The sequence below is a fragment of the Dendrobates tinctorius genome, unplaced genomic scaffold, assembly GCF_039654945.1.
Source record: "Dendrobates tinctorius isolate UK_male_01 unplaced genomic scaffold, ASM3965494v1 ptg000166l, whole genome shotgun sequence".
NCBI classification, from domain to species: Eukaryota; Metazoa; Chordata; class Amphibia; order Anura; family Dendrobatidae; genus Dendrobates; species Dendrobates tinctorius.
The window spans coordinates 10361091-10381702 of NW_027361833.1; the positions used below are offsets into that span (position 1 = coordinate 10361091).

Genomic DNA, 20612 nt, shown 5'->3' on the forward strand with positions numbered 1-20612 from the left:
ATCACTGCAGAGCTGTTTGTGATTATACCTGACACATCTGCAGGTTCCTCTTAGGACTTCAGTTTCCACCTCACAGGGAGACATGTTTGCAATATTGTTACAATACAGCAGAGCTCACAGAGCTGCAAAAAATGTGTTTGCAATAAGTCAAATTTCAATTCTCCAATTCTGTGTTAGTTACTTGTCTCACACAAGTAACTGCCCCTTTTATTTAAAATAAGCTCTGGAGGCAGAGCTATCTGCCAGGCACCATTCTCCCCAGAGCCTGGAAGAGGTCATTTATATAAAGTGATAGAAGATGATTTCTCAACCACAAGGTATCTAATATGAGACACACAGGTATTACTCTTTTCAGTAGTCTATAACCTGTATTAATAGTTTAAATAGGTCAAATGTGGTGACATATCCCCTTTGAAAAAAGAATTAAATTTTACAAATGACAATTAAAGCAAACACTGTTATAATAAGGTCTCATTTATAAAAAACTATTCACGCAACCAATTTATTCATAGTACGAAAAGAAACAAAAGCTCAGCTTTCATTGGATATTAATAGTAAAAGCAACTCTGAGGTGAAACAGATGTGCAATGAGGACTGGAGAGGGAATGGTGAGAAGAGGAAGAGAGGTGAGTGATAAAGTGAGCTTAAGCATTTTTATAAGTATTTTTAACCTTTTGATGGCCATTTACAGTTCAGCACCTAGCAGTCATTTTTCTGAACCAGTGCGAAATAGGAAAAATTCTCATTTTGGCAAAATTGAATTTCTGTAAAATCTGAGTATAATTCAATTCCACTCAAATATATTCTCTCATCTCTTATGGACAGTCTTAATATTACACAGGCTACCGATAATAATTTGCGCAGCTCAAAAGATTGTGGCAGCCCATGTGTACTGAGCAATCTAGTATAGATCGCTCAGTGTACATCACTTACTTTGATCTGCCTGTGTAAATAGGCATTTAAAAGACAGCCACTGATCAGTAAATGGAGGTTAAGCCCCCGTCACACTAAAGGACCCATCACACTAAGCGATATCGCTAGCAATATTGCTGTAACGTCACTGGTTTTGTGACGCAGCAGCGATATTGCTAGCGATATCGCTATGTGTGATACTTACCTCTGACCGGCTCCCCCGTTGATTATCGCTGATCGCGCGAGAATGGCCTGGGCCGTTTCTCGTCATCAGCTTCCTGCTGGCCTTCCTGTGGCGCCGACGAGCGACGCGTGGACGCGGGCAGGAGGACTTCAGGATCGCCGTGTCTGACAGGTAAGTAGTGACCCCCGACCGCTGCTATGTCGCTGGTGAGATCTGCCTGTGTGGCAGCTCACTAGCAACCACTTAGCGATGCACCAGTGATCCATATCGTTGTCGGGATTGCTGGTGAATCGCTAAGTGTGACAGTACCTTAAGCGAGATTGCTGCTGAGTCACAAGTTTTGTGATGCAACAGCGACCTCAGCAGCGATCTCGCTGTATGTGACACCTATCAGCGATTGCCCCCCCTGCCGGGTATCGCTGATCGTGCAGGAGTGTCCTGGGCCTTTTCTTTATCGTTGGTCTCCCGCTGGCCAGCATGCATCGCCGCATGTGGCAGCGCGAGACCATAGATCAGTGAGCTCCCAGTGCTGTAAGCAGATGCTGCGAGCTGGTATCCAAGGTAAACAGCAGGTAACTAAGCACACACGTCGCTTAGTTACCCGCTGTGTACCCTGGATACCAGCGTGCTCACGCTGGGAGCTGGTGTCCAAGGTAAACAGTGGGTAACTACACGTCGCGCATGCTTCGTTACACGCTGTTTACCTTGGATACCAGCTCCCAGCGCAAGCACGCTGGTATTCAGGGTACAAAGCGGGTAACTAAGCGACACTTGCGCTTAGTTACTCGCGTCCTCACTGGTCCTGATCTCTGGTGAATCTGCCTGTTTGACAGCTCACCAGCGATCATGTAGCGACACACTAGCGATCCTGACTAGGTCATATCGTTGTCGGGGTCGCTGGTGCATCGCTATGTGTAACGAGACCTTAAGTCTAGTCTAAGCTTTCATTGTTTAAGAAATAACCATCATTGATAAATATACACCATTATCTTTGGTAATAGGAATACTTTAAGAGATAAAATTCCCAGCTACAATTTATATTGAAAAATAAATGTTGCCAGGATGGATAACTAGCAGAACATAGAAAAAAAGCTTATCTGTAGGAAGTGATAATAGTAACAGCTTGAGAGGCAAACACGGCAGTTTTGTAAAGGAGTGAAAATCTTCAGCACAGTGTACTGACTGTTTTATTGGAAACACAGATCTCATTTTGCATGCACTTAATGTGGAGTAGATGATAAAGATAAGATATAGGAAAAGTCATATTTTCATCTATCTTTAATTTGTTTATTTTATGGTTTTAAAAACTGCATCCAAACAGTATTTCTGAAAGCTTCCTAATCCTGATGACTCTTTTAACACCATCATCTTCATATATGTTCTAATTAATTACAAACTGCATTAATGAACTGGTTATAGACTGCTGAGGAGAGTGATAACTGTATGTCTCATATGAGATGCCTTGTTGCAGATAAACCATCTTTAATCACTTTATGTAAATTACCACTTCCAGGATCTGGGGAGGATGGTGCCTGGATGATAACTTTAACCTAGCCAGAATCCTACTCCACACTGATGAGGGGCAACACCCCGAAACAGCTGTCTGTGGATGGATAACTGGCCTTGGTATTTCCCTTGTCATATCTGTAAACTCGTAAAGAGCTGGATATTGACTTAAAGGGCCACTTAATATGGTGGTAATGGTGGTTTCCGAAAGGAGCCACTCCTTGGCTGGGTCCTTCCCTGGAGGAAGATCTGGCTAGTCCTGTGTTTGAGACTCTTAAATGAGGCTCCACGGACTTTATTTGCATATTCTTATCTCCCAGGGAGCAATGCACCTAGGATTTCACTGATTGAGCACCTTTGCCGGATGCCGCAGTGTTTTCTTTGACTGGTCTCCCTGAGGTCAGGGTTGTTTCGTGATGTTGGATAATTTTGACTTAAGAGCTTATTTTACATGAAGGGGAGTAACCAGTGTGACATGTAATGGCCACTCTCTGCTCTCCTGATCTCACTGCAGAGCTGTGTGTTATTATACCTGACACATCTGCAGGTTACTCTCAAATTCAGCTTATATCTCACAGGCAGACAGGGCTGCAATATTGTTGTAATATAGCAGAGCTCAGAGAGAAGGAAAAAATGTGTTTTTGAAAAGACAAAGTTAAGTTCTCCTCTACTATGTTAGTTACTTGAATCACACTGGTAACTACCCCTTTTATTTATTTAAAATAATCTCTGGAGGCAGAGTTATAGTCAAGGTAACATCATCCCCATAGCCTGGAAGAGGTCATTTACTTAAGGTGTTAAAGATGATTTATCAACCACAAGGCATCTGATAGGAGACACACAGGTGTGACTTTTTCAGCATTCTATAAGCTGTATGCCCATATTAATAGCTTAATTAGATCAAATGTGGTGACAGACTCTCTTTAAAGTAAACCTGTCAGCACTTTTGGTCCATATAAGATAAGGCCAGTGCCTTTCAGGGATTATCTACAGCATTCTATTATGCTGTAGATAAGCCCTCGATCCAACCTGAAAGATCAGAAAAATAAATTGCATTCTACTCACCCGGGGTGTCGCAGGTCTGGGTCCAGCGCCTCCCATCTTCTTGTGATGCCTCCTTCCTGCTTGTTTCACATCTCCATGGCATCGGGCTCCTGCACAGGCATACTTCTCTGCCTTGTTGAGAGAAGAGCAAAGTACTGCAGTGCTCAAGCACTGGGTGTGCACATGCACTGGGCCTCTATGACCTTTCCCAATGCCTGTTCACTGCAGTACTTTGCTCTGCCCACAACAGGGCAGAGAAGTATGCCTGCGCATGAGAGCTATGCCGGGGAGCCATGACGCAAGCAGGAAGGCGGCATTGCAAGATGATGGGAGGTGCCAGACCAGCGGACCGGACTGCAACAGACCCCCCAGGTGAGTATAATAAAACTTATTTTTCTTACCTGTCATATCAGATTGGGGCTTATCTACAGCATTATAGAATGCTGTAGATAAGCCGTGAAAGGCGGTAGCAATATCTTATATCGGCCAAAAGTACTGACAGGTTCCCTTTAAGTTGTGCATGTAACAGTATATTTACCATATTCAAAAATTATAAATATTTGTAAGTAAGAGAAAATTATTGTAAATAAATGTTTTAAAATGGCACAATTATACACCTGAAGTGTTATAGTAGTTCTGACTCAACTGATATTTTGAAGGAGTATCACAGATAGTGTGATATATCCATAAAGGCTTCTGTGACAATTCAGAATATAGAAGGTTAGAAACAGAACAAGTCTGGGACAGCAGTTATCTGTAGAATCTATCTATCTGTCTGTCTATCTATTTTCTTTTTCCTTATTTTTATTTATTGAATTTTTTTATTTTGCTTTCAATATAAGGAATCCAAACATTAGCAACTGCAATATTAACATTATTTTGTTAAATATTTAAAAATATAATAATATTAGAAAGGATAAAACCATATAACCTTGCTATACATGACATTTACCTCATGAGAATGAAATTGTTCTTTTACTCCTTCTACATTGTGAGATATTGGCCCTTGACATTGTAAAGCATCTTCTGCAGAAAGAAGCCAAGTAAGCACTTGTTCCAGTGATGACTGATAACTTTCTAGATCCGCTCTTGGTTCCATTACTAATTTGCTGAATGGTCTGTCATCCAAGCCTTCCATTCTCTGCAGAGACAATAATAAAAAAAATACATATTGCCTTTCTTTTTTTTACAATAACTGTATACCTATCACATTTACTGTATAATGCCACAAACAAAAAAAGTATCTTAATGGAAGATTTTGCTAGACTTTCTACACTATGCAATGTTGAAAAGTGAAAAATTGCTTAATAAAAATTCTATTTTTGCCTGTGTTACATTATCTGATATTGTCTTTTCATGCTGAGGATTTATGTGTATGATATGTTAGTAATGGATTTGAATTGAGAACCTGGAGACAGGCAAAATAAGTTGTGCTTGATAAACAAGGATATTCTTAAATCCATCTTTTATTCGATGCTACTTCTAAACCTAAAATCTAAAATAATAGATAAATCTGGGATTCACCATTGTATGAGGCTTTTTCAGTTAAAGGAAAAAAAAACTAAAAATCTGTAAATGTTTGAGAAAGCTGCAGAGTGATATTCTTGTGGAATATTTGTCTATCTGGTATTGTGTGCACTATGAGGCCAATTTTTTAAAGAAGAACTGACATCAACATTTTTATTCTCCTAATATATGGCAATCAGCATATTATATAGCACTGCGTACTTACAATTGCTCATTTTGCCTTTCTACCTAGTTTATTCTTCTATTTTCCTGTAGGTCTATGTTGTCACCTGATTACAAATTGACTAGCTGAATCATTCTAAGGCTACTTTCACACTTGCGTTTTTTTGCTGCGCGTTTTTTGCGCACACAAATGCATGAAAAAAGTGCATCGTGCGTTTGTGTGCCTTTTTTGCAGGTTTTGGTGCGTTTTTTTGCGCATACGTGCGCATTACAATGCGCACGTATGCACACCCACAGACTTTAATGGGTGTTTTGCTGTAAAAAAACGCATTGCATGCGCATGCTTTTTTTGGGGCAAGTCGGATGAACAAAAAATGCAACAGGATGCATTTTGTGCACCCGAGCGCACACTGCAAAAAAACGCATGTGCATACAAACGCGTACGTGCGCATATGCATGCGCACATATGCGCACCCATGTTAAAGTATAGGGGAAAAAACACATGCGTATTTTTGCGCTAAAAAACAGCGCAAAAAAATGCAAGTGTGAAACCAGCCTAAGTTCTATGGGGAACCAAAAAGTCTATTTTGCCTGTATGTGTCATAAGTCACTGCATAAGGAGGAGGGAGTATCTGGTTCAGGAGTTGATAAGGAGATGACTCATGCAGGGAAAAGAGGCTTCCTATTTCTACATAGAGCAGAGAAAAGAGAAGAATTAGCTGGGTAGAAAGGCAAAATGAGCAATTGTAAGTACACTCTGCCATATAATATGATAATTGTAATATACAGTATACAGTATTAAAAGGATGAAAACTTTGATGGGACTGCTTCTTTAAGGTCACTTTGATACTTTAAGGCTGTGTTTGCAATAAGAAGGGCTTGCTGGAGTATGATGCCCTAAACTCATTTAATGAATTTGGCTCATCTTATCAGTGTTTTGCACCTCTGTGTGCCTTATTGGTAAGGCTACTTTAGTCAGGGAATGGAGTAGCATTCCTGGATTTAGAAATGCCACACTTTTGTAGAATTTGACAGGAGGGAATAGCCATGTTTTTTTCCCTAGCAATTTTGACATAAGTTTTTAAAACTGGATTGAAAATGGAACACTTTGATGAATAGGCTTCTACGTGTCACTTTACTTGTCATATCTTCTATTTGGGGCATGATATTACATCTAACAGTTTGATCATAGTATTTGCCGTTACTGGGATAGTTATTAGTTATATTTATATTTCTTCTACATCTTCAGAAGAGACTTCTGTTTTGCAATATTATAAAAATATTTTGTGGCAATTTGACATTTTCATATTTTTAGGGACAGTGGTTATAAGAGGGTTGTGTCCATCCTATATTGTAGGACAACCATTAACATATCTTTACCATCTATTTGCATCTCTTTTGATTGTGTTTTGTGTGTCATGCTCTATCTGCTTCATGATATTCTTCCCAAAACATAACTATCTTCATTATAATGCAATGCCTTTACTTGTGAGATTCCACTACATATTTTGTATGACATGGTGGCTCAGTGGTTAGCGTTGCAGCGCTGGGGTCCTGGGTTCAAATCCCACCAATGACAACATCTGCAAGGAGTTTGTATGTTCTCTCCGTGTTTTTGTGGGTTTCCTCCGGGTTCTCCGGTTTCCTCCCATATTCCAAAGACATACTGATAAGGAATTTAGATTGTGAGCCCCATCAGGGACAGCGATGATAATGTGTGCAAACTGTAAAGCGCTGCGGAAAATGTTAGCGCTATATAAAAATAAATATTATTATTGTGCACAGATTTGTTGCAGTAGTTACGCCCTTAGGCATTAACAGATTAGTAACCCTTTCATGACATCAACTGTACTAGTACTGCAGAGGTCACTTCCCTCCCTTTGATGTGGGCTTCGGCGGTGAGCCCACAACTTTCCCAGGACATGTCAGCTACTTTGACCAGCTGACATGTTCTGAAATAGATGCCGGTGGAATCGCTATCCACCCACGGCTATTAACTCGTTAAATGCCACTGTCAAACTCTGACAGCAGCATTTAATGCGTGCTTCCGGCCATTGGGCCGGAAATCCTCCCACTGGTGACCCCATCATGTGATCGCGGGTCACCGGTGTGTTGGCATGAAAACGAGAGGTCTCCTGGAGACCTCTATGGTTGTCAGTGACAGAATGCTATGAGCGCCGCCTGGTGGTGGCACTCATAGCAAGTGAGCAATTCTACAACATATAGGTGATCTGATCATCGCTTCTATGTAGCAGAGCCAATCGGGTTGTGGCAGGTTCTAGTCTCCCATGGAGACTATTGAAGCATGCCAAAAGTAAAAAAATAAAAAAATATAAAAGTTTAAATCACCCCCCTTTCGCCCCATTCAAAATAAAATAAAAAAATCGCACTTTTTTTTGCAATTTCACCGCACTTGGATTTTTTTTCCCCTTTTTTGAGTACACGACATTGTAAAACCAATAGTGTCATTCAAAAGTACAGTACAACTTGTCCTGCAAAAAACAAGCCCCCACATGGCCATATTGATGGAAAAATAAAAAAGTTATGGCTCTGGGAAGAAAGGGATCGAAAAACAGAAATGCAAAAATGAAAAAGGGCAAGATCTTGAAGGGGTTAAGGATCTGCTGCTAATGTGTTAGCATCAGATAGAGATTATATGCCATGAATGGTTAGAGTTGCTTTATTGGCAATATAGGGACCTATATGAAAATAGACAGGAGGTTTTTATTTTACACCTGGTTGGCATTGATGTTTTGTTTTCTCGTTTGTTTGACTATCCTGAAAGTTCTGAAAACATTTTAATTTATGTATCATGCCGGAGAAGTAAATGGTAAATATTCCATATCTATTTCACTATAGAAAAAAATGAATATTGCTATAGAGTTGCCAAATACATACAAAATTTCTATGCAGCGCACCATATATTTAGCAGGTGTGCAAGCAGATAATTAAGAGAAGAATTTTCCATGGAAAACAACATTTGATATTATGTCAGCTCGTGCAATTAAAAATTGAAATGTTCACAAAAATCAGAATCACAATTTGGTTTGAAAATTCTTTTTTTTAAAGAAAAGACAAGCACATTGCTAATTAAGAACCGCAGGTCTCCTTTCATTGTACAGACCTTTGTTATGCTTTGCTTGACTTTTAATTAAGCCACATATCAGCTATCAAAGACTAATTCCCATTACAAAAGTTACGCTTCTCAGGGTAAAGTTAAGAGTTTCTAAAAGAAATCAGATACAGTTCACAGAGCATTTCTAATTGTTGTGCTAGGAGATAAGGATATTGTGTATTTACTATGTTTTCTTGTCTGTTTGCAATATTATTACCTATTTAACAATATGATGTGAGCTATGAAACAAATAGGTTAAAGAGGTAGGGATACATGTTCTACTTGTGAAATTACTCATTTATTCAGGTACAAAAGTGTTAATAGTTGCTGTAAATTAAACATTTTTATCTAAAATAAAGTTTAAAAAGCATGAAGATTAAACATACAGCCAACATGTTTTGCAATTTGAATGTAAATACAATGTCTATATTGAAAATAGTCTTCATATATATTTAACTCAATCAGAAAACTTCTTTGATATTTATCAAATGATGACACCAACTGCCTAGTACAAGACCTCATTTTATCATGATATAGTTAAGAGTTGTCCAAAAACTGGATGGTTCAATGGAAATACAATGTGGGCCATGGAACACTGATCACTGCTTCTCTTCACTGTGGTGTGAACAAGAGAATAGATGATGTGCATCTTGCTCCAACTAAACCACAACCATTGATTACTAGCTTTCTATCAATATAAAAACTGTGCAGAAAACTGCTTATCAGTAATGTAGGTGGGGTACACTGGGCTCAACATCTGCTGCAGCCAATAAACTAAGTGAAACATTGATGGAATCAGATTCTCTGTCGCTACATCTTGCTGCTCTCAGATTACTTGGTGGATTATTGCTCTCAGTGGCTTCGTAAGAAGCATATGAAGGTCTTGGAGTGGCCTAGCCAGTCTCCTGATCTCAACCCCTTAGAAAACCTTTAGGGGGATTTGAAAATTTGTGTTGCCCAGCGACAGGCCCAAAACATCACTGCTTTAGAGGAGATCTGCATGGAGCAATGGGCCAACATACCACCAACAGTGTGTGCCAACCTTGTGAAGACTTACAGAAAACATTTGACCTCTCTCATTGCCAACAAAGTATATATAACAAAATATTGAGATGAACTTTTGTTAATGACCAAATACTTATTTTCCACCATAATTTGCAAAATAAATCTTGCCAAATCAGACAAGGAGATTTTCTGGATTTGTTTTCTCATTTTGTCTCTCATAGTTGTGGTCTACCTATGATGTCAATTACAGGCCTCTCTCATCTTTTTAAGTGGGAGAAGTTGCACAATTGGTCCCTGACTAAGGGCCCTGTCACACATAGCGACTCACAAGCGATCCCGACAACGATATGAACTTGTCAGGATCGCTGGTGTGTCGCTACATGATCGCCGGTGTGCTGCCAAACACGCCAGTGCTTCACCAGCGATCAGCACTAGCGACGTCGAGCGGACACGCTGCTGTGTACCTTAGATACCAGTGCGCTGGTGCAGGGAGCTGGTAACCAAGGTAAACAGCGGGTTTCTAAATGCCGTGCGGCACTTAGAAACCCGCTGCTTACCTTGGTTACCAGCATCCAGTTCGCTGATCGCTGGTCTCCCGCCTGCCACACGCAGCGATGCGTGCTGGCCAGCGGGAGACCAACAATCAAAAAAATGTCCAAGCCATTCGAGCATGATCAGCAATACCCGGCAAGTGGGCCGGTCGCTGATAAGTGTCACACACAGCGATCTCGCTGGTGAGATCGCTGTTGCGTCACAAAACTTGTGACTCAGCAGCGATCTCGCTAGCGAGATCGCTGTGAGTGATGGGGGCTTAAATGCCTTTTTTCCCTATTGTATATAGAAAATTAGAATGAAATGAAGTATAATAGCGATACCATTCTAACATTAGGCTTAAGCAAACCCTCTACAATGCTCTAGCTTTTTTTTTGTTTAAATTTTTAATTAATAATCCATTCGTATAAAATAGCAGATATGTAAATAAGCAATGTTGGCTCATTTCTGCAGTGACCGCCACTTTCCTGTATATTAGAGATGAGCGACTGACTTTTTTAGGGTGGAGTCGGGTTTCATGAAACCCGACTTTCCCAAAAGTCTGGTCGAATGAAATCGGCCGACTATAGGGAAAAGTCGGAGGCCGGCTGAAACACGAAACCCAATGCAAGTTAATGGGGAAGCAAAGTCGGCAGGGAGTGGAGGACAGTAAACACACCTACAGTGCCCATTTCAATGCCAACAACATCAATTCTTATTACTGAAGCTTGTCAACCTTAATTTACTTCATAATAATAGTTACGCATTGAGAACTGGGGGTTAATTGGCTAAAGTTGTGGGGGGTAGGGCTGGCTCCAGGTTTTCGTGTGCCCTGCGCCAAAGAATGTCAGTGTGCCCCTTTAACACATACCACAACTCATGATGCTCCGATACGGTACAGAAATATAGGTATAGTACAATGACATACTTCACTGCTTACATGACATGACTGATCTATTGTAAATTGTACAATAGCTCAAAAAAAAGGACAGTATATTACTCCATACAGTATTATGGCCACCATATTGTGCGCCATACAGAATAATGAGCCCCATATATTTCTCCATACAGAATAATTGGTCATGGTCACATATAATGTTCCATACAGTATATGATAAGCTTCACATAATGCTACAGTATATGATGGTCCCCATGGACGATGCTCCAGTGTGTTATGGGCACAAATAATGCTCCATATATAATGGGCTCCATTTCTAATGGTCCAGTGTATAATGGGCCCCGTAAATGCTGCTCCAGTGTCTGATGTCCCCCATTTGGAAGGCTCCAGTATATGATGGGCCTCATGGATGATGCTCCAGTGTCTTATGGGCTCTAATAATGCTCCATATATAACAGGCCCCATTTCTAATGATCCAGTGTATAATGGGCCCAGTAAATGCTGCTCCAGTGTCTGATGGCCCCCATTTGGAATGCTCCAGTATATCTTGGTCCCCATAGACGATGCTTTTTCACAGTCTTTTACTAGGCATTGCTCCTACTAGCCAGTTTCCTACTCCACACTGATGAGGGGCAATACCCCGAAACAGCTGTCTGTGGATGGATACCATGTTTTGGCATAGGTGGTTTCCTTCATTGGAGACTGCCCTTCCCGTGGTTGTTCCTTCCCGGGGAAAGACCTGGCTAGTCATTGCTTGCGTTGAGAAACACGTGATGGTGTCTCCGCGGCTTGTGTTTTGCATGTTTTTGCATATTTCCCATAAGGGATGGGAGCATTGCTCTAGAATCACTGCGTTGAGAAACATGTGATGGTGTCTCCGCAGTGTTGGATGTTGATCTCCATGAGTTCATTCATCCTCATTTTTCACAGTCATTTACTAGGCATTGCTCCTACTAGCCAGTTTCCTACTCCACACTGATGAGGGGCAATACCCCGAAACAGCTGTCTGTGGATGGATACCATGTTTTGGCATAGGTGGTTTCCTTCAGTGGAGACTGCCCTTCCCGTGGTTGTTCCTTCCCGAGGAAAGACCTGGCTAATCATTGCTTGCGTTGAGAAACACGTGATGGTGTCTCCGCGGCTTGTGTTTTGCATGTTTTTACATATTTCCCATAAGGGATGGGAGCATTGCTCCAGTGTCTTATGGGCCCTAATAATGCTCCATATATAATGGGCTCCATTTCTAATGCTCCAGTGTATAGTGAACCCTGTAAATGCTGCTCCAGTGTCTGATATCCCCCATTTGGAATGCTCCAGTATATGATGGGCCTCATGGATGATGCTCCAGTGTCTTATGGGCCCTAATAATGCTCCATATATAATGAGCCCCATTTCTGTTGCTCCAGTGTGTAATGTGCCCCATAGATGCTGCTCCAGTGTGTGATCTGCCCCATTTGGAATGCTCCGTATATGATGGGCCTCATGGATGATGCTCCAGTGTATGATGGGCCCTAATAATGCTCCATATATAATGGGCTCCATTTCTAATGCTCCAGTGTATAATGGGCCCTGTAAATGCTTCTCCAGTTTCTGATGTCCCCCATTTGGAATGCTCCAGTATATGATGGGCCCCATTTTTAATGAACCCAGGCATGGTATGTGAAAAGAGCTCTATGGAGTAATCTGAAGTGTGTGCTGCTGCATTATTCACTTTTAGTGTGGGTGAAGGACACAAGGAAAGGGGTTGCTCCTGACCAGAAGCCTGCACTGACGACTCAGTGCTTGCATTTTTTGAAGCTTCAGAAGAGGCGGCAATAGAGCTGGAGGCTGTTTCAGCAATGTAAGCCAAAAACAGTTCCTGATGCTCCAGCTTTAAAAGCAGTCTACCTACTCCCAGAAATGGGAGCCTTACAGGCCTTCCAGAGCTACACCATGACGTAGGCTCATCATCTCCTGCCTTAGCTGCCATTGTGTTTTTGGCACTACCAGCAGATGCACCACCATCAGTACCAGGTGGCCCCCTATGCCCATGTCTGCATCCTCTTCCACCATATTTCCTCATGTTTTGGAAAATGGACCCAAAATACCAGCAGATATATGTTACTGGATGAGAAGCGTACAGCTCTATACAGTCTAGGGATAACAGTAAATCTCCGTGTATATTTCAAGAGTCATACACAGACGCTCACAGGCTCAGTATGGATTACACAATAAAATAAAAAGTTGAAAAAGGGTACAGTATCACCCGATATAAGGTATATATAGTATAGTGTAAACATTCTGAATCTCTGTATATATTTCAGGATGCAGACACAAACGCTCTCAGGCCCAGTATGGATAGCACAAGAATATGAAACGCTGTAAATGGATAATGTAACACAAGCGTTCAGCTGTATACAGTGTTGGGGTAATCTTAAATCTCCAAATATATTTCAGGAGTAACAGACAGACGTTCACAGGCTCATTATGGATTACACCAGAATCTAAATAGCAAAAAAAGGTTACTGTATCAGAAGCGTACAGCTGTATACAGTGTTGGACAAATTTGAAATCTTGGTATATATTTCCGGAGTCACCCTCAGATGCTCACTCAGTCTGGATTTGACCATAATAAAAAATGTTGTAAAAAAGGTACTGGATAACAAGATAGCAAGTGTATGTGTTATAGGGTACAATTGAAATCTCCATATACATAGTCCCATAGTCACTCTCAGATGCTTACTCAGTATGGATTTGACCGTAATACCAAATGTCGAACAAAAGTACTGTATTACAAGATACAAGCTGTATCGAGTATAGGGTAAAAATTGGTATCTCCGATTTACCGTATATGTAGAAGGCGTAAACCACACACGCTCACTCACTGTAGATGATAGATACCGTAATAAAAAATTTTGAACAAAGGTACTGTATCAGCACATACCAGGTGTATCCAGTCTAGTGGTAATTGTAAATTTCTGTCTATGCTTCTGGAGTCAGACACAGACACGCACAGGCTCAGTATGCATTACACCAGAATTTAAAAAGTAGAAAAAGGGAAAGGTATTCGAAGCATACACCAGTATAGAGTGTTGTGGTACTTTTAAATATTTGCATATATTTCAATCTCAGTAAGCCAGTCCAGACTCTCCGCTACTGGAAACTACATGGATACAAGTACAGACAGATAGTCAAGTGTTAGCAGAAATTTGGGAATTACTCATCGCGGGAAAATCTCCCATTAGATGTTGCAGAGGCGATGCAGACCCTCAATTACTGTTATGAGCTCATTTTCTACTCCACCAGTTGAGAGTTCTCCTTCCGTTCTCCCTCTGGTGGTGACAGGAGGTAGTGAGGTTGGTTTAATTGGTAGTGATCTGCCACCTGGTGAGGAAGATAACGATTGGATCTCTGGAGTATCAGACTGGATATAAGACAGCCGACGCCTTATCCTGGTGCTGGTGATTCAGTCTGCATCTCAGGTCTTAGACTCAGCTCTGTTCCAGTCTTCTCAAGTTAAGTTTGTTTTTGCTAATGTTCACACTTGCTCTTGTTGGTCAATTCAGTTTTTTGTGTGGTCAGCCAGCCCGGCTGGGCTGTGCTGAATTTCCACTCTTATTTATCTGTATTTGCCAAATTGCCTTTTTTTTGTCTCTTATTAGATTGGCCTCTTTTTTGCTCTCTCTCAGAATATTTCAGAGTGCTGATATAGTGGGAGAAGTCTAGTGACTTCAGGTTTAATTTTGCTATCAGTTGTGTTGGACATTTTGGTAGGGTTTTTGGCAGATTGCAGACAGTGTCTTTCCTTTCCTGTCCTTTCTAGTTAGTTTGGCCCCATCGTTTGCTCAGCCTATTTATCTGCCTTTGTTTGTGTTTTCATCTTGTTTCACCGTCAATACATGTGGGGGGTTGTCTTTCCTTTGGGGTCTGCTCTGGGGCAGTTAGTTTTCCTCTTTTCCTGCTTTAGGCTTATTTAGCTCTCCGGTTGTGATGAGGCGTCTAGGACCACCGTAGGAACGCTCCACGACTGCTGCTAGTTGCATGTTAGGATCAGGGGTCTGCAGTCTGCATAGTTACCAACCTCTTTGGTTTCCTGAGACATAGCTTGTGTTGTTTTTTATTTCCTCCTCGGCGACCCGTTCATAACAAATTACTGTGTCTGTGGAGACAGCGAAAACGGTTCTTTGTGAAGAAAGGATTGCTTTATCGCAGTAGCGTGGATCACATCACCGTTACTCGTCTCCATCAAATTGTGATCAAAGGGAGAGATGTAAACATGGTCCTCACTGCCTATCATGATGTGTCTGGTCATTTTGGAGTGCAAAAGACAGAAGCCACGGGCCGTAGGAGATTGTATTGGATTGGCATGAGAGGAGACATTGAAAAATGGTGGCAGGAATGTCACACGTCTGTGACTATCACAACTGCGTCTGTGACTATCACAACTGTGAAAGGTGATCATAAAGCACCAATGCATCTGCTTGTAAGTTGACGTCCATTACAAATGGTAGCCATTGATCATCTGAAGGTAGAGACCAGCAGGAAAGGCCATAGCTACATCTTAACCATCATCGATCAATACACCAAATTTCTAGTGGCCGTCCCTGTGAAGGTTTTAACTGCCCAGACTACACAGCGGTGGAGAAGGGAGAGGTAAGTATTGCAACTTGCAAGTGCTGTGGCCATGACCAAGCAGGGGGGCACACTCGTGGGCAACAGTTCTGGCACAGGGCCCCTCATAGGATGCTGGGTGTGCCAGGTGTTGACCCCAGCCATTGGGGGGTGGGCAGCCCAGTTAGGGAGGTTTAAAAAATGGCATATGTTGATATGTAGGCTGGACATTCAGCAGCTGCAATTGGCGGAATTGGGCAAGTCCGAGGAAGAGGAGGACAAAAGCGAGGCAGTTTTTTGGCAACCTATGTGTCATCAGGGGAAGGTGGGACAAAATCCTTTGAAACCCATGCATGGTTCATTTTAATGAAGGTTAGATTATCAACATTTTGGGCCGACAGACAGGTCCTTTTTTCTGTCAGGATTGATCCAGCAGCACTGAAGACTCTTTTAGATAACACACTAGCAGCAGGGCAAGCGAGCTCCTGTAGAGCATATTGTGCCAATTCAGGCCAGGTGTCCAGTTTAGAGGCCCAATAGTCAAAGGGGAATGACCTGTGAGGAGGAGAAGTAGTTTGTAACCATATTTGACAACTGCTGTCTCCTGTCACTTTTAATCGATGTAGTATTAGCAGTCGTGTGAGCGGTACTTGAGAAATCAGTCAACAACATGGTCATGAAACCCCTGTCTCCAATGCCACTTTGGCTTTGTGCACCACGAACACCTCTTCCATTGTGCCCACTACGGCTCATGGGAGAACCAGCACCGCTGCTGTGTGCTGGGAAAGCCTCAAACAAACGGTTTACCAGAGTTGCTTGTTTGTTAGCCAATATTATCTCTAGGTTCCCCTGTGGCATGAAGTTGTGTAATTTGCCTTTATAGCATGGATCAAGGATGCTGGCCAGCCAGTAGTCATCATCCTTCATCATCTTGGCAATGCGGGGATCCCTTTCCAGGATCTGCAAGGCATAATCCCACATGTGGGCCAATGTTCCAGGTGTCAATAATGCACTGCCACTGCTGGGTGGAGGAGCACTTTCTGGCAAATCCACATCCCTACAGTCACGCACAAACCCTGTACCTGAGAAGCATCCTCCTGCCCAAAATAATCATCCCCCTCATCCTCCTCCTCCTCTTTGGTTTCTTCCTCCACCTCGTCCAGGACAGTTCCAGGACCAGACAATGGCTGACTGTCAGCAAGGCTTCCCTCCTTCTCCTCCTCCTGTTCCTCCTCCTCCGTGGAAGCCAGATCCTTAATGTGCATCAAACTTTGCATGAGCAGATGCATAAGTGGGATGCTCATGCTTATGATGGTGTCGTCTGTGCTTACCAGCCGTGTGCATTCCTCAAAACACTGAAGGACTTTACAGAAGTATTTCAGCTTTGACCCCTGCACACCCGAAAATTCTATGTCTTCCCTCAAACTGCCTGCCCATGTATCCTCCCACAAATGCATTACAGCCTGCCGCTGTTTGCACAGACTCTTAACCATGTGCAGGGTGGAGTTCCACCTTGTTGCAACGTCTATGATTAGGCGGTGCTTGGAGAGGTGGAGCAATCGCTGCAGCTTCTGCATATGGCGGGAGTGTACGGGCAAGCGACGAATGTGCGAGCAGTCTTCGCACCTTATGGAGAAGGGATGTTAACTCCGGATAATTATTAAGGAAGCACTGCACCACCAGGTTCAAAGTGTGAGCCAGGCAAGGTATGTGTGTGAATTTTGCAATGGCTATGGCTGCCACAAAATTATGGCTACCTTGCCTGGCTCAAGATGTAGACTGCCCAGCCATGACTCAGTTTGTCACTGCAAGTAGTTGGCCAGTACCTCAGCGGTGTGTCTGTTGTCACCCAAAGACATCATCTTTAACACAGCCTGCTGACGCTTACCACCACTAGCTGTTCGATAGTGGGACACCTCGTGTGCAACACTACCAGCTGCAGATGTAGTGTTCGTGCGACTGCACTCTGTGGACAAGCTTTTGCTTATGGAGGATAAGGAGGAGGAGGGTCGAAAGCCTATAGCCAACTGTTTCCTATACCGTGGGCTAGACAGCACTGTTGCACCGCCACTGTCCCCTGTGGAGCCTGCATCCACCACATTAACCCAGTTCACAGTGATGGACACGTAACTGCCCTGGCCATGCCTACTGGACCATGCATCTGTTGTGAGGTGCACCTTTCTACTCACTGACTGCTTGAGTGCATGGACAATGCGGTCTTTCACATGCAGGTGGAGGGCTGGGATGGCTTTTCAAGAAAAGAAGTGCCGACTGGGTAGGTCATAGCGTGGGACTGCGGTAGGCCATGAGCTCACGGAAAGCTTTGCTTTCAACCAAACGGTAGGGCATCATCTCTAATGAGATTAGTTTGGCAATATAGGCGTTCAAACACAGTGTATGCAGATGAGAAGATGAATACTTTCTTGTCCTACTCATACTGTCTGGTAGGGTGAGCTGGACTGGAGAGCTGCATATGGGGGAAGTAGCGGTGAACCGGATGGAGTGAGAGGGGGTTGGTGTTGGTATTGGTGGTGACGGCCTAGATTCAGTGTTATGGTGCAAAACCATTGTGATTCCCTGAGTGCTTTGGCCTTGCGACAACACCTCAACAATTAGTGCTGGTCGTGTGCTTAATGGTGGCGGTGGTCTTACAGTGGGGGAAGCAATGGAGCGTTGCTGGCTACCTTCAGTCGAAGCAGGTGCACATGTGCTACCTGAGGTTTTGTAGTCCATCCACGCTTGCAAGTGTATGTTGATTAAATGTCTAAGCATGCAACTGGTATTCAAATTTCTGAGTTGTTTACCTCGGCTAAAGGTCCTTCCACACTTTTTTCTGGTAGCCTTTGCCTCATCAGTAGGATTTTTGACAAAGAAGTGCCACACTGCACTCTTCCTACTATGGTATACATTTTCTGGACTTGCACGCTGTGCTAAGTTGACCATCTGGTCAAGCTGTCCTGCAACTCTTTTAGTTTTTGGTCCACGCTTTTGGACAGCTACGGGCCTACCAGATAACCGCTTCTGCAATGTCAATGCCTGCTGCAGATCCTTCTCCTTATCTGAACTATTGCCAGCACCACCCTCCTCCCCCAGTGGATGCCAATCCGGGTCAAGAAGTGGGTCATCCATCACCTCCTCTTCAAAGTCATCAGCACCTTCCTCTTTACCTTCCTCTCTGTCACCGTGTAGCATGGTATAGTATGCGGGAAGGGGCACCTGAGTTTCATCAGGATCAAATTCTGGCTCAGTAGACTGCGAGGGCAATGTAGTGCTCTGGGTCAATGTACCAGCAGAATCATCTAGCAGTGGATGTGCATCAGTGCACTCCATGTCAGATTCCTCTTGGACTGGTGAATTCAGGATTTGACTGGATAACCCAGGCATGGTATATGAAAAGAGCTCCATAGAGTAATCTGAAGTGTGGGCTGCTGCATCCTTAGCTTTTGGTGGGGGTGAAGGACACAAAGAAATGTGTTTTTCCTGAAAAGAACCCTGCACTGACGACTCCGTGCTTGCAGGTTTCGAACGTTCAGAAGAGGAGGCAATAGTGCTGGTGGCTGTTTTGGCAATGTACTCTAAAACCTGTTCCTGATGCTCCGGCTTTAAAAGCAGTTTTCCTACTCCAAGAAAAGGGAACCTTACAGGTCTTCTTGGGCCAGATGATGACGCAGGCTCAACACCTCCTGTCTTAGCTGCTATTGTGCTTTTGCCAGAACCAGCCGATGCACCACCACCATCAGTACCAGCCGCATCCCCCTGCCCACGTCTGCAGCCTCTTCCACCATACTTCCTCATGTTTGGGAAAATGTACCAAAAATACCAGCAGAGAGATGGTACTGTATGAGGAGCGTCCAGCTGTGTAAGGTGTATTAAAAAAATTAAATCTGCGTATATATTTTGTTGTTTCACAGACACTCTCCCAATAGGTATTTGACCGTAATCCAACAAGCAGACATACGGTACAGTATCAGAAGTGTACAGCTGTATACATTTTTGTGTAACTAACAATCTCCGTATATGTATTTGCGGAGTGTCACACACACACGCTGACTCTGTATAGATGTGACTGTAATGCGAACAGCAGATATACAATACTGTTTGAGAATCGGACAGCTCAATATGGTGTATGGAGGAATGGAAATGTCTGTATATATATTTATGGAGTGTCACACACACACGCTGACTCTGTATAGATGTGACCGTAAAGCGAACTGCAGATATACAATACTGTTTGAGAATCTGACAGCTCTAAACGGTGTCTGTAGGGAAAATTGTAAATCTCTGTCTATTTTTATACTGAGTGACACACGCTGTCTCTGTATAGTTTTGACCATAATCAAACAGCAGATATACGAAACTGTTTGAAAAGCGGACAGCTCTATATGGTGTAGGTCTGGAAAAATGGAAAATTTCCTTGGTTTGTTTTTCCAGAGTCACACACAGATAGCTTGTATTTGTCCGTGATACCAGCCGGTACACGGTAGTGTGTGAGGAGCGTACACCGCTATACGGTGTCTGTATGGAAAATTTTAAATCTCCGTCTATTTTTATATGGAGTGATCACGCAGTCTCTGTATAGTTTTGACCGTAATCAAACAGAAGATATACGAAACTGTTTGAAAAGCGGAGAGCTCTATACGGTGTAGGTCTGGAAGAATGGAAAATATCCTTGGTTTGTTTTTCCAGAGTCACACACACATAGCTTATATTTGTCCGTGATACCAGCCGGTACACGGTAGTGTGTGAGGAGCGTATACCACTATACGGTGTCTGTATGGAAAATTTTAAATCTCCATCTATTTTTATACGGAGTGACACACGCTGTCTCTGTATAATTTTGACCGTAATCAAACAGCAGATATATGAAACTGTTTGAAAAGCGGACAGCTCTATATGGTGTAGAAACCAATGGTGGCAGTATTTCAACTGACGCCAAGAGAAGAGAACCATAAATGTTAAACAATATTATTTATTAGACTATTAAAAGATGTATAAAAATAGCTACTGTAATTTCCTACAAAACAAACATATACCCCTATGGGGCAGCATCAAAAACAGCTCATAGGAATTATTTATAATATTAAAGTATTATCCTTACATTATAATGGTATAGCCCAGTGGCATAAAAATACATAGAC

At 42.6% G+C, this 20612-nt stretch overlaps 1 protein-coding gene across 7 annotated transcripts in view; it reads right to left on the reverse strand.

The window, feature by feature from the left end:
• Window positions 1-20612, reverse strand: part of DMD (dystrophin) — a 3834938-nt gene that overhangs the window by 2756078 nt on the left and 1058248 nt on the right. For all 7 annotated transcript variants that reach the window (XM_073550686.1, XM_073550687.1, XM_073550688.1 and 4 more), the window contains one exon: window positions 4599-4787. In XM_073550686.1, coding sequence (XP_073406787.1) covers window positions 4599-4787 — 189 coding nt within the window. The remainder of the gene's footprint in view (window positions 1-4598; window positions 4788-20612) is intronic.